Source organism: Anas acuta, chromosome 10 (assembly GCF_963932015.1).
Source record: "Anas acuta chromosome 10, bAnaAcu1.1, whole genome shotgun sequence".
Taxonomy (NCBI): Eukaryota; Metazoa; Chordata; class Aves; order Anseriformes; family Anatidae; genus Anas; species Anas acuta.
Window position 1 is genome coordinate 18,822,029 of NC_088988.1, and position 12,423 is coordinate 18,834,451.

The 12,423-nt window shown below is 35.8% G+C and overlaps 1 protein-coding gene across 1 annotated transcript in view; it reads left to right on the forward strand.

The window, feature by feature from the left end:
- Window positions 1–10,159, forward strand: part of ITFG1 (integrin alpha FG-GAP repeat containing 1) — a 70,422-nt gene extending 60,263 nt beyond the window's left edge. The window contains exons 15-18 of the mRNA XM_068693633.1: window positions 3,476–3,600; window positions 4,410–4,492; window positions 6,102–6,219; window positions 9,610–10,159. Of these exons, the coding sequence (XP_068549734.1) occupies window positions 3,476–3,600; window positions 4,410–4,492; window positions 6,102–6,219; window positions 9,610–9,669 (386 nt within the window). The 3' untranslated portion in view covers window positions 9,670–10,159. The remainder of the gene's footprint in view (window positions 1–3,475; window positions 3,601–4,409; window positions 4,493–6,101; window positions 6,220–9,609) is intronic.
- The last annotated feature ends 2,264 nt before the right edge of the window (window positions 10,160–12,423 follow it).

Here is a 12,423-nt window from a genome sequence, read left to right on the forward strand (position 1 = left end):
ACTATTAACATTCCAGTGTGCTGTTAAAAGATAGCAGAATAATAATTAGTGTATACTCAGTGCTTTTACTTCTACATTGCTCAATTCTCTTTTAATCTTAAACAAGAAATACTGTTAAATTAGTTACAGGGAATAGCAATTACCAAAATAAGCATTAGAATTGAGAAGTATTGGGTCTTACATCTTTCATTAACATCTCCACAGACTTTTCCTCTCTGAGAGGGAATTCAGTTGTACAATTTCTAATATTGAATCAATTTTATGATCAAATCAAGGTCTGTTGTAAATCTGGGAGAAGTAGGCAAACTAATTTCAGGCATGCACTCACATCTCCTGTCTGCAATCTGCCTTCTTCACTCCCTATTTCACCTCTTGGAGTTGTTATTTTTACAGAGATTCCACAGCTAAGTGTGTGTCATCCAGGATTTTTAACTCTACATCTGCATTTCTGGTTTTTTATTGGCTTCTGACACTGCCTGACAAAAACTAGAATAGGCTGAAGTTGAGCACAGATTGAATTAAAGCTGCTCTTGTGAGTTGGGGGGATACAGGAGATGAATTTAGTAAAGTTAATTGAATGCAATTTTAGGGGCTTTTTTTTTTTTTTTTTTTAAAGGATGCTGAAGTTTAAAATACAATGAGAAGCAAAAAGTCAATTGTGATAATAAAATAGTAGCATTACTGAATCTCACAGGTTTTGAATGTGTTTGCTGGAGGACTGCAGTAATACTGGCCTTATCAAACTGGTATCAGTTTATACAGCTCTAGTTACTAACAGCTCTGACCTTGGCTAAACTGCAGTTATGTCATTTTTGCAAGCTGGAGTGGTCCACAGTAACAATAAAAATGACTTCCTACTTGATGTTTTTGGTTTCATTTATTTTATTGTCAGTAACACAAACTGATTTTCTTAGAACTAAGTGTCCATATGGACTCAGAAAAACATAAATAAGATCAGATACTTTAATGTAGAGCAGCTGGTTAATTTACTGGAGTATTTTCATAAGCAGCACAAGGCCAATTTCATATTGTAGAGAAGCACAAGAGAAGCATTTTAAATTTATTAGATTGTTGCCTACTCAAGGGCTGAACAAGCTGAATGGCAGGATTGTCGTGAAACTTCATACCATGAACATCTGGCTACCTCTAGCCATTGCCGTCTTTTTACTCCGTTTTTCTTCCTCTCTGCTACCTCTTCCCTCTTCTACCACAATACAATTTTATTGTGTTCCTGCTTGCTTTCTCCCTGTTTCGTGCAACATCAGAGACCTCAAAATACCTTCTCTTTTTCTCCTTTGTGTGAGGGCCTGGCCTTGAAGTCTGTCTGTCTGCTGCTTTACACTCAGATAAGACTAGCAGCTCCGTAACAATAGCAGTACTGCCTGACTCCTTACTGTGGTGACAAGCCAAACTGCTGAGGGAAAAATACAGTTCCTTCTAGATCTTGTGGTAAGATCACCTTTGGCAGAGGAAGCCTGCTGTTTTAGGCAGTGTGTAGCTTACCAAAACTATTTTTGATACATTTTTTGATGTACCATGTCTTAAATACCAGACAGACCCTTGTGATTACACAGGTAAGGCTCAACCTGGATGGAACTTCAGATTGAACTTTTATTTCATGTTTTCACTTCAGCCTTTTAATTTTCTCTCTTGAAATATATCAATAGACTTATTTTTGACTTTGTAGTTAGTATGAAATGAATAGGGTCATAATTACAGCTCGTGTATACCAAAAATATTAATCCTGTGGGCTAGGAACCACAGAACAATAAATTATTCAGGTTTACTCAAAGACCAATATCCATGACTATGCATAACATTACCCTATGATTAGATTCTTTGGATTACTTGTACGGATCAAGTCATGATTTGTTTAAGCAGCTGTATGGCTGAAGTTGTATGGACTGATCATTTTTACAATCCTCATTTAAAGCTCTTCCATTTTGCTGTTTTGTCTTTGTCTTTGTTTTAAGCCTTCTGTGATAGAATGACTTTTTACATGCTGTTAAGTCATGCCCTTATAGCTTTTGGAAATCTGCTTACTCTTTGTTGTTGCATTGAGGTCTCATGCTGTTTAACTAAATTGGATTGTGAGGTGGACACTAAATTCATCGCTGTAATAGCTGCTAGACACTACATAAACATTGCAGTGTGGACAAGACAATCAAAGGAAGTTTAATTTCCATAGTCAATTGACATTGCAAGATTCATTAGGTAGAATTTCACTGTTCACTATATAGAAAGAAGACTGTGTTCATAGTAAAAGCTTGAATCATTTAGTAAATGAATACCTGCATTCTGTTAAGAGGGGTTTTCTGGTTGCTATATGTGCTGATATAGTATGCAGTACATTTTTCTATGACTTTTTTGTATAGAAACCGTATTTGAACTCTAGCAATATTGCCAAACTTCATATATTCAGGTGTGAGTATGTGCAGAAAGCTTGAATATCAGCAATATTATGATTTAATTGTTGCTTCACTTGAAGAGTTGGTGTTTCTAGTTTTAATTGTCTAGTTTTGTGGTGTAAAGTCATTTTTAATGAAAACCTATTCTAATGTAGTTACGTCAGCCTTGGAGCTTGGGCTTTCAGAAGTATCACAGGTGTTAGTAGCACTGTATATAATAGGCGTCTGAGTTGCAAGTGTGCACATTCAGTCCACTCTCCCCTTTTATTTTCAGGCCTGAATTCCCTGCGGTGCTTATGAGATGCTAATACTCGTGCTGTGGAACCACATCACTTGCTAAGAGGCTTTCTAGGGAATAAAAAAAAAAAAAAAAAAAAGGGGAGGGTAGTCCCCATAGGATCTGGATCAGTTTGCCAGAAATTGAGATTACAGGAGTTCTACTTAAATGGAGTAATTGGCTACCTTAGAAATAAGATGTTGGTGAACCTGCAGATAGCTCCAACAAAGAATGTTGTTTTTCCCTTACAGTCTCTCACTTAGTTCTTTATAAATTACATGTTCTTGTGAGGATGTAACTTGCAACCACTGTAATCCTGTTGTCATTAAATCCAATTATTATTAGAGAATTTATGATCGTTTTCTTAGCTAATTTTCTAACACAAAAAAAAAAAAAAACACAATAGTTACTGATTAAGAATGCGAACCTTCACATGTTGAGTCTTACCTTGTAAATCAGTGGGGCAAGAGGCTTGGCACCAACCATATCAAAACAAACATCAACAGCTCATTTCTTCTTAACTAGTAACAAATAGTAGAGTTTGACATAGAAGTGGTGCTCAAAAGAATCATCTTACCTAGAAATCTCAAGCATTTAAGCACTTCTCTAATGCCCACAAGTAGTTTGGAAATGTGGGATTGAATCTTTAGGAGTTAAATAATCATGAGGTTGTTCAATTTTTTTAAAACATTTTTATGGTTGACCCAGAAATGCGTGTTTGTATTGAACAGCTTGTTTTGTTCTGTCTTTCAAAATACTAACTTGAATTTCCTTTCTAATTTTATTGCAGCTGGGCAACTTAGCCAATCGGCACATTTTGCTCTCCAGTTGCCATATAATGTGCTAGGCTTGGGACGTAGTGCTAATTTCCTCGACCATTTGTATGTTGGCATTCCTCGTCCTTTAGGAGAAAAGGTTAGTTGAAATTTAAGATTGTCAAAATTTGTGGTGTTACCTTTCCTAATAGAGTTTAGAGAGAAATACTCCTAGGGACACTTATTTCGGAAGTACAAATATCAAAGAAGTTTGCCAAAAAAACACCCCATAAGCCCTGGTTTTGGGGGTGAGCGTAAGCCCTAAAGCTGTAACAGTACGAACAAAAGATGACTGGGATTGTCTATAAATGTTAGGAATATGGTGCTTGTTTGTATCATAAATGCATATTAGGCCTGGTGGATCAATTATGGCCTCAGATGTAAGGTTTCCCTGGGGCTGGTCTGGCTGGCCTGTAAACTCAGAATCCTTTCTGCTTCAGTGCTGGCACCGTGATCAATATGATGGGAGGTGGAAATTGCCGTGATAATCTAAATTTCAGGTGAAACATGAAAGTAGGGTCCTGACCACTCTATCTTTAAAAACCTAATGGTACTACTTTAAGGTATTTGTATTAATATACTATCCAAATTGTGATTTGGATAATTGCTTTGCCTGCATAAAATTCCTTTGCAGAATTGGATCTTTTCTTCTTTCCCTATTATGTTGTTACTTTATACTTTTTAAGCAGATGCTGTGTTTCATGTCAGCAACACTTATTTTGCTGTTTGTTGTTGTTTTTGGAGCTTTTAGAAGAAAAAGCTTGAATGGACATAAGAGAGTAGTCACTTTTACTTACAAAAGGAAAAAAAAAAAAAGTTGATTTTTGTTTCAACAGAGAATTTCAGAATTCTTTGCTCTTAAATTAGGAATTGTGCTAGGAAATGACATAGTCTTTGTTTTTCTTTCAGTCCATAAGAAAACAAGAATGGACAGCTATCATACCAAACTCCCAGCTTATAGTCATCCCATATCCTCATAACGTTCCTCGAAGGTAATTTCATCTTGAATTGAACTTCACAAAATTACATTATTAATGCCTATAAAATTAAGCATTATGTGTAGGTTAAAAAGATACTTGTCTAGAAAGTAAATCAAAAAACAACCAAGAAGGAGGGAGTTAGCTCTCTTCATGTTGTTGCTCCTGTGACTGGGCAGAATACTTGTGAGTATTCACCCAGACTCCTATGTAGTAACCATTAACAATCAAAACCTATTACCAGCTCAACTCTTATAAATAATAACTTGCTAGAATTACCAGCATTATTTCTGACAAATTGCAAGCATGGTAATGATGGAAGCAAGCATTTTTGTTTCGCCAAACGTGCAATTTCTGCCTAGTTGCATATAAAAGCTTTGGTTCAGCCCTTCTGAATGGTATCTGTTGCCATAGGTATGAATATTTTTCTTTAAGTAGAGGTGAAGGGGTTACTTACACAAGAGCTTCAACACTGAATTCATTCTGCAATTAAAATGTTTATCCCAGAAAGCAAGCATGTTTCTGTCTTTGCTGTTAGAGAAAACATTAGTCGCATATTCCAGCTGCTTTTTGCCGCTTGATCTACTAGTGAGGTCAGTTGCATTTATCATGCAGAAATGATTCTGACATCAGTTTCAGCAGCTAATTTTACTATAGAACAAATAACAGTTGAGAAGTGATGTGCCACTTGAGTTGCTAATTAACAACCACAGGAATAACATCTGCTGGAAGTAGAAAATTTCGTTAGAGACTTGAGGTATTTAAAGGTATGCATTATATAGAAATTTTCTCAGTTGTCTTATCCTTAAATTATTTTTGCTTTCTTATAGAGAAAATTCATGGACACTGTAGAATAGTGGAGGATAGAATTCCAGGAGAAATGCCAGATTTCATAATAAATGCTTCTTAAATTCATATTTCCTTTTAATGTAAGTGTCATTTCCTGAGAGGCCTCAACATAAGGGATCCTGCTGACAGCTTTCCCATGACAGGAAGCCTGGAGAATAAGCATGGTGTTACTGAGCCTCAGGACCCCACAACATTCTGGAGATGTCTTCCAGATGGCCTTAAGGTGTCTAGTTTATTGCTCTCCAGCATCTTCCTGACATAATCAACTGGTTCTTTTGCCTACAACTACAGTTGTCCCTGGGAAAACTTCAGACAGAATCCTAACTAACTGTTCCCCATGAGCCTGTTCAAGAAGAGCTTCCTTTGTGGGGTAAACAGTCTATTACAGGTTACTTCACCCTGCTTCTCCACCTCTCCAGGTCCCAGGCAGTTTTATGGAAGGCTTTCTTATGCACTTTACTTTGTCCCAGGCGGACAGTGTGAGAGAAATCTAATGAGGAAAACATCAGTCCCTGAGGATATCCATGGCATTCCTGGATAGTTAAATAGCAACTGAATTTCAACATGGCATTACATGAAAATAATTATATTAAGCCATATATTTCTAAGTAAAGACCATTATGCTCCAGTCTTCAAGTATAGCCACTAGGTTTCTGTGGACCAAGTTGTTATGTGTTAACACTAGAAAGTTCTTTTCATCTTTTTAAATTAAATCTATTTTCTGCTTCCTAATGAAGGTTATTAATGTTTCCTTGGATTTTCCTCTTTTGTATAGCTGGAGTGCCAAGCTGTATCTGACCCCAAGTAACATTGTGCTGCTAACAGCTATAGCATTAATTGGTGTCTGTGTCTTCATCCTGGCAATAATTGGCATATTACACTGGCAGGAAAAGGTAAGCTTAATTAGTAGTATTTTTTCTATATTTTCTACGCTATTTAACATTTCGTGATATTTTATAGTGTTGTATGGTTTTGAGTAGTTTTCTGCAGTATAACTTGACACATACTGCATTAATTCCCAAAAGGTATTTATTTTTAATCCAGTATTTATTGTGAGCTTAAAAATTGGCATTGTTTATTATTTAAACTCTAAGACACTTAAAAAGGGAAGTGACGAGAAACATGGATAAGCTTTTGCTATTAAGCTGTTATTCCCAACTAAATGCAAAGTTTTTGTTTTATATCTAAGTGTTCTATTTTGCAGAGTTTAAAGGAGCACTGTACTCAGAAAATGGAACATAAATTCAATTTACTTATCTTGAGTTCTGCTGGTAATCTGAAAAAGGGAAAAACATCTCTTTCTCTATCTTTGTTGATTGCACTAACATTAGCATTCAAGACAGTATAGGGAGTCAATCGTGTGCATATTGGCTGCTTGCTCTGTGTGTCTGAATTATACATGCAGTGTATAGAAATCCATTGATTTGAAGAAGCATTTTGAAAGGGGCCTTTCATGTCACAAAAGAAACGCGTTCCCATTTTTCTTAACTATGTGCAGTTCGCAATCATATCCAACTGGCAGAATTGCCAATAAATGCTACTACATACCCAAACCATAATCTTAGCTGTCAAATAGAATTACTGCACATTTTGACATGGTAGAACTGTTTGTTATTTTGTGCTTCTGGAAATAAAATGACCTTGTTAAATATATAGATAGGCTTTGCGCATGCTTCATATTTAAATATTACTTGTCTGTCATTCTCCACTCTTCAAAATGTTAAATACGGTCTCCAAATAATAGCAATGCTGGGTATGAAACACCCAAAGCAAGGAAATACAAATTCTATGATGACTGTCCTTAATGTGTCCTAATGTACCAAGAAAGCATTGCTAAATGGTAGCTTGGACTATGCACTGGCTGGGTTTAACTCTGTCTTCAAGACATCTTGAGTGATGAGTAACAAAAAATATACATTAAAAAAAAAAAAAAAAAGGTTTTTAATGATTATCTACATACCAATTCTATCTGGAGAAACTGAGGTTTAATGTCAATGTTGAAAACAATTCTTTATGTAATAATTCATGTATTTTAATGTAAAAAAGCGCTCAGCCCAGAGTGGTTGCTTTCTGAACCCTTTTAAGCCCCATTAAGTGTATGTGAATGAAATGGTGTTGCTTATATGTTAGACTCCTTTGCAGCAGCTGCATCTTGCTCAAAATAGGCACAAATATTTAGATACATGATGTGTATTTCCAGAGTACTGTATAAATACTTGTGAATTCCAGTAATTTTCCAATGCCCTCCCATTGATTTTTACCTTCCCAATTTTTAGAAGAAATGGTTGAGGTATAGCGTAAGAAAGTATCCTGACCACAGCTGAACTGTGCACCACTGGTACAACTGGGGATTAAATTTCAAAGTTTTTCTTGTTTCCAAGTTTATGCTTGCTTTACTGCCTCTTTCAGTAATCTTCTCTAAAAATACTGTTCTGCCTAAATGCTGTTTTCCCCTGCAGATTTCTAGAGTACCTATCACAAAGAAAGAAAGGGGAAACGTACAGGCAGTTACAATCTCTCCTTTTCCCCCAGAGGATATTGGTCTGTAAGCTGCAGTGTTCTGTTCAGCAGTTCAAATAAACCAATGTACTTTGACCTCTGCAGATAAGTAGTTGAAGTTCTTAGTCTACAGTAGTTCTTATGCACTCATTTACCAGTCACTACTGTATTGTTTAAATAACCGTGCCATTTAGGGATATTATGTAGCTCTGTCATTCCTTCGAAATTTTGTATCCACTTAAAAAAAAAAAAAAAAAAAAAAAAAGGCTTTCAAATCTCAGTTCCTAAGTTCCTAGTTTTTACTATTACTCCTCTTACAGCAGTATAGTCTGCTACGTTAGCTAAGGACCTCGATGCTCCTGTATTCTGATTCCTTTTCATTTGCTTTGTGGTGTTGGCGCTATGCATTGATGATAATCCTGCTAGGCAGCTTTCGATGGATTCATCAGAATATAAGTTGGTCGAATTTTGAAGTGGTAATTTTTTCATGAAGCAGACAAAAAATGGAGTGAAAATTACTTTCTAAGTGAGACCACAAAAAATCGTGGAATGTGACAAGCATTTCCATGGCAGAGTATGCCACTCCCCTTTTCCCACCCCATTTTTGACATTCAGAATACTACTGGCATTGATAACATCTCTGCCAAAAAGCCAGGCTGATGTATGTTAAACTTTTCCCTGACAGCTCCGCTGCTGCTACGAAATGCAATAAAATCCATAGTTAACCCAAAGGAATCGCTGTCACGTATAAATGTTGTGTGATGAGGAAATCTTTGGCCTTGAGCCAGAGCAGATGACAAACTTTCATGGCAGAACACATGCACTGATTTCTACCAAAATTGTCATGTATATTTATCAACTTGGGTACAAATCTGAATGCCCACACAACAGCATACTGTAAAGGTTTTTTTTATTTTACTCATCATCAAAAAAAGTATAAGCAAGCTAAAAAAATGATTTAAATCTGCTTTTGCTGAGTTTTCTTATGATAAGATGTACAGAGACTTGTCTGTCATGAGAAAAACGCTGGTTTCTAGAAAAGTTCACAGCGCGTTCAAAATCCTGGAACAGCGGCTTTCCTACTCTGCCACTGCTTTGAAACACAAGAGGAGGCAGGTGGGAGAGGGCATGTAATAGCACATTCCCTGGATTCTAGGTACAACTTAAGTATGCTTCTCTTTTCCAAGCACCACCCAAACTACTCTTTCAGCAGATCAATGTGTGTCCGCATAAATAAGCAGGGAAATACATCCTACCTAGCATTTTCTCAGTAAAAACAAAACCATGGAATAGTCTGTTTTTAGCCCAGCTTGGTGCTGTTAATTGTTGAACTGCCATCTTTGTCTGAATTTGTATTTAACAATTTTTTAGAAAAAAAAATCTATTTCAAGTGTAACATAGATGGCAACACTTACAGTTAATCTAGAGTAATTTCATCTCATATTTATAATATAGACTAAATAAATACACAGTAGCAAACATCTTTTGTTTTTAAAATATTCTTCTTTAAAAAGCATTATATGAAACAACAGAAAATAATGGGTCATAAATACAAAAATAGCTGAGCATTAACAGCAGAAGCCAATCTTGAGTAGATTATTGCTGTTACAAACTGACATCATTTAAAAGCTAATTATTGAGGCTTTTACTAAGCTTTTTTGCATTTTGTCAAATGAGTGACTTGGAAAAAATCAGCCATTCTCTGACATCTGACAACTCATTTCTATAACAGCATTGCTCTAGATCCTGTGAAGTGTTTAATTATTTTTATTTTTATTTTTCAGAAAGCAGATGACAGAGAGAAGCGACAGGAGGCTCATCGGTTCCATTTTGATGCTATGTGACATGCCTTAATATTTGTGAAGGAGCTGCTACTCATTTGCTTAATTGAAATACTAAATTCTGATTTGTAAAATGATTACTGTGGAAAATATTGCTGGTGTGCTATTTGTAAATGTTGCATTATTTGATATTTATTTGGAACGTATTAAAGGTAGAGCTGAATGTCTTGTAAGGCCTTCTGGGGGGGAAATGTATATAGTAGCATTCGGTCTTTATTTAACAAAACTGTAAATTTATTTTTCATAGTATGAGGGATCATATTGCATGTACCATTGTTTACATACCACCCATTCTTTAGTAATAATCTGACAGAAATAAAGCTGTGTAAATAACGTTCAGCATTTCAGTGAGCAGAATACTTTGTACCACTTGAATGGGTATTGTCATTTATACATTCCTGCAAAGTAAACTGCCTTTCTGAAAATTCATCTTGAGCCGTTCCTCAGATGATGTAATTGTTGATTGATTGTACTAAATGGTGCTCAACCTGAAGTAGTCTGCATTTTTCTTTATTAAAATCCGTATGTGCAATAGAATTTAGGAATTGGAGAATTAAAAGAAACCTGCAGAGTTGATGCTAGGTCAGTAACTCATGGCATAGATACAGTATTTATATGTTGGTTTTGGAGAGATGACACATTTGAAAATACATACATGGTCATAAAATGTATTAGCATGGCACAAACTGCCTTTCTAAATAAACTATAACCATGCTTATTTTAGGAAGGCCTAAAGTCATGGAAGTTACTTTTGGGGTGATTTTGCTATTTATTTTTAAGAAAGGTGAGGGAAATGTTGTTTGGTCAGATGTTCTTGTCTTTTAAAGAAATTTTAAAAAGAAATTTGGAGTGGAAAAAGAACAAGGACTGACTCCCTAAAATTCATTATCGATGGATGAAATTTGCAAAGATTAAATCAAGAACATGATAGGAAGCTCAGAATAAGCAATGTACAATATGCCTAAATAGTATAAGTCTGTAATACCACAAAAAGAAAAGAATAGCTCAACTCTGTGTTACAGTAGTGATTCATGGTAGAGTGGCTCACTATATTCAGGACCCTGGTATACTCCCTAGAAGTTATCAAGCTTGTATTTTTGATAGTTGGTCCTATTTCCATAGTGATAGTAGCTTGTTTATTATTGTGCATTTAAATCTGTCAGCTTGTATTGTTAATAAATACTATTTGATAAATTAGAACACACTTTCTCAACAAACTTAAATTATAAAAGCATTGATCTTACAGGCAATCACCTCAGTAGTGTTAGTGATCAGTATCTCCTCCACCCTGACAGCTGCTATGCTCGTCGATACAGGAAGAGTTAAGAGAGCAGGTACAAAACGTGAACTGATTGTGTCCACCCTGAATCACAACTCAACCCCTTTGTTATGGGGCCAGTGCTGAACTGGCCCATTATAATAGCAGCTCCAAGCCAAACTTGAGAGAAGTACTGAAAGTCTCCTCGGTTACTAAGTTTTTATTTGCTATTTCTTATATGAACTGATAAGATTCCAACAAAGGAGACTGACATATTACATTCCCCCAACTATTCAGAACAGTATATTTTCTTAATACGCACCTTTAATATTTCTCTTAAAGTCACATGAAAAGGTAGATGTTTTTTTTAGATAAACTCCTAAGGCTATTGTATTTGTTAAACCCCATTGATAGAATTCTCTCCTAATAGCAAAATTAATAAAGGGTTTCATAATTAAGAGGAAGCACAATTTAATGTGTTCTTTCTCTTGGATGGTTGGAGAATAAGGCTAAATGCATAATGCCACTGTGGCAGCAAAGTCAGCCGTAGCTCTCTGTCACAAAATAACAAGCATAGATTAGCCTCCTTATGGTTTTTGGAAAAAAAAACAATTAGGAATGAAATAACCTCATGCTGACATTTAAGCTGCTGTCAAGTTAACAGAACAATGAACTCAGTATCTGTTGCTTTAAGGTGGTTTGCATGCTCAGTAGCGCATCACTGCATCCCTTCATGTACAACGCTTTTTTGGAGCCTTAATAGCTTTCTTATAATAAACTTTATGACAGATTCTAACTGCTCAGAGCCTGGCTTACAACAGTCCATGCATATTATTTTGAATTAAGGCATTAAATAGTGTTAAACCTCTTGTCAAAGGTTTTGTGTCATACTTTGGCTTTCTTTCTATTCCATAGGCATCAAAAAATTGTTTCAGGAAGGGTGTTACCCTTCTGCCAGCAAGTTTAAGAAAGCAGCATCAATTAGAAAGTGTATTTCCAGGTAATCTTCACTGGAACTGAGAAAGAGTTTTAACTGCGTAAATTTTCAAAATACATCCACCCTAATACAGCCCTGGTGAGAAATGCTATTGGAAGGCTTCTTCGGTGTGAAATCTCACCTATATAAAAATACTGTTGACATGCCAACTGACAGATGGCTGTTGAAATACCAGCTTGCTTTGTTCTCATTTTCCATGAGAAGCTTTAAGACTGAATCTTCCTGCTAGATTTATCATTAATGCAGTATAATCCCCAACAAAAGAACCAACTTTTCTGCTGCAGATTAACAGGCATGTTCTGTATAGTAGGGGATCCTTCCTCTGATGAGGCCATCTTTACTAATAGCTGCACTAAAAAGATTTGCTACAACTCATTGAAGAGTAATCACTATAAATGCACCAAGTCCATTCAGGACTCCTAGAACTTCTTTCAGATAAGTGCCACTTAATAGAACAGAAGTCAACCCATACGCTTCCACTATATTATTTTAAAGTCGTCAG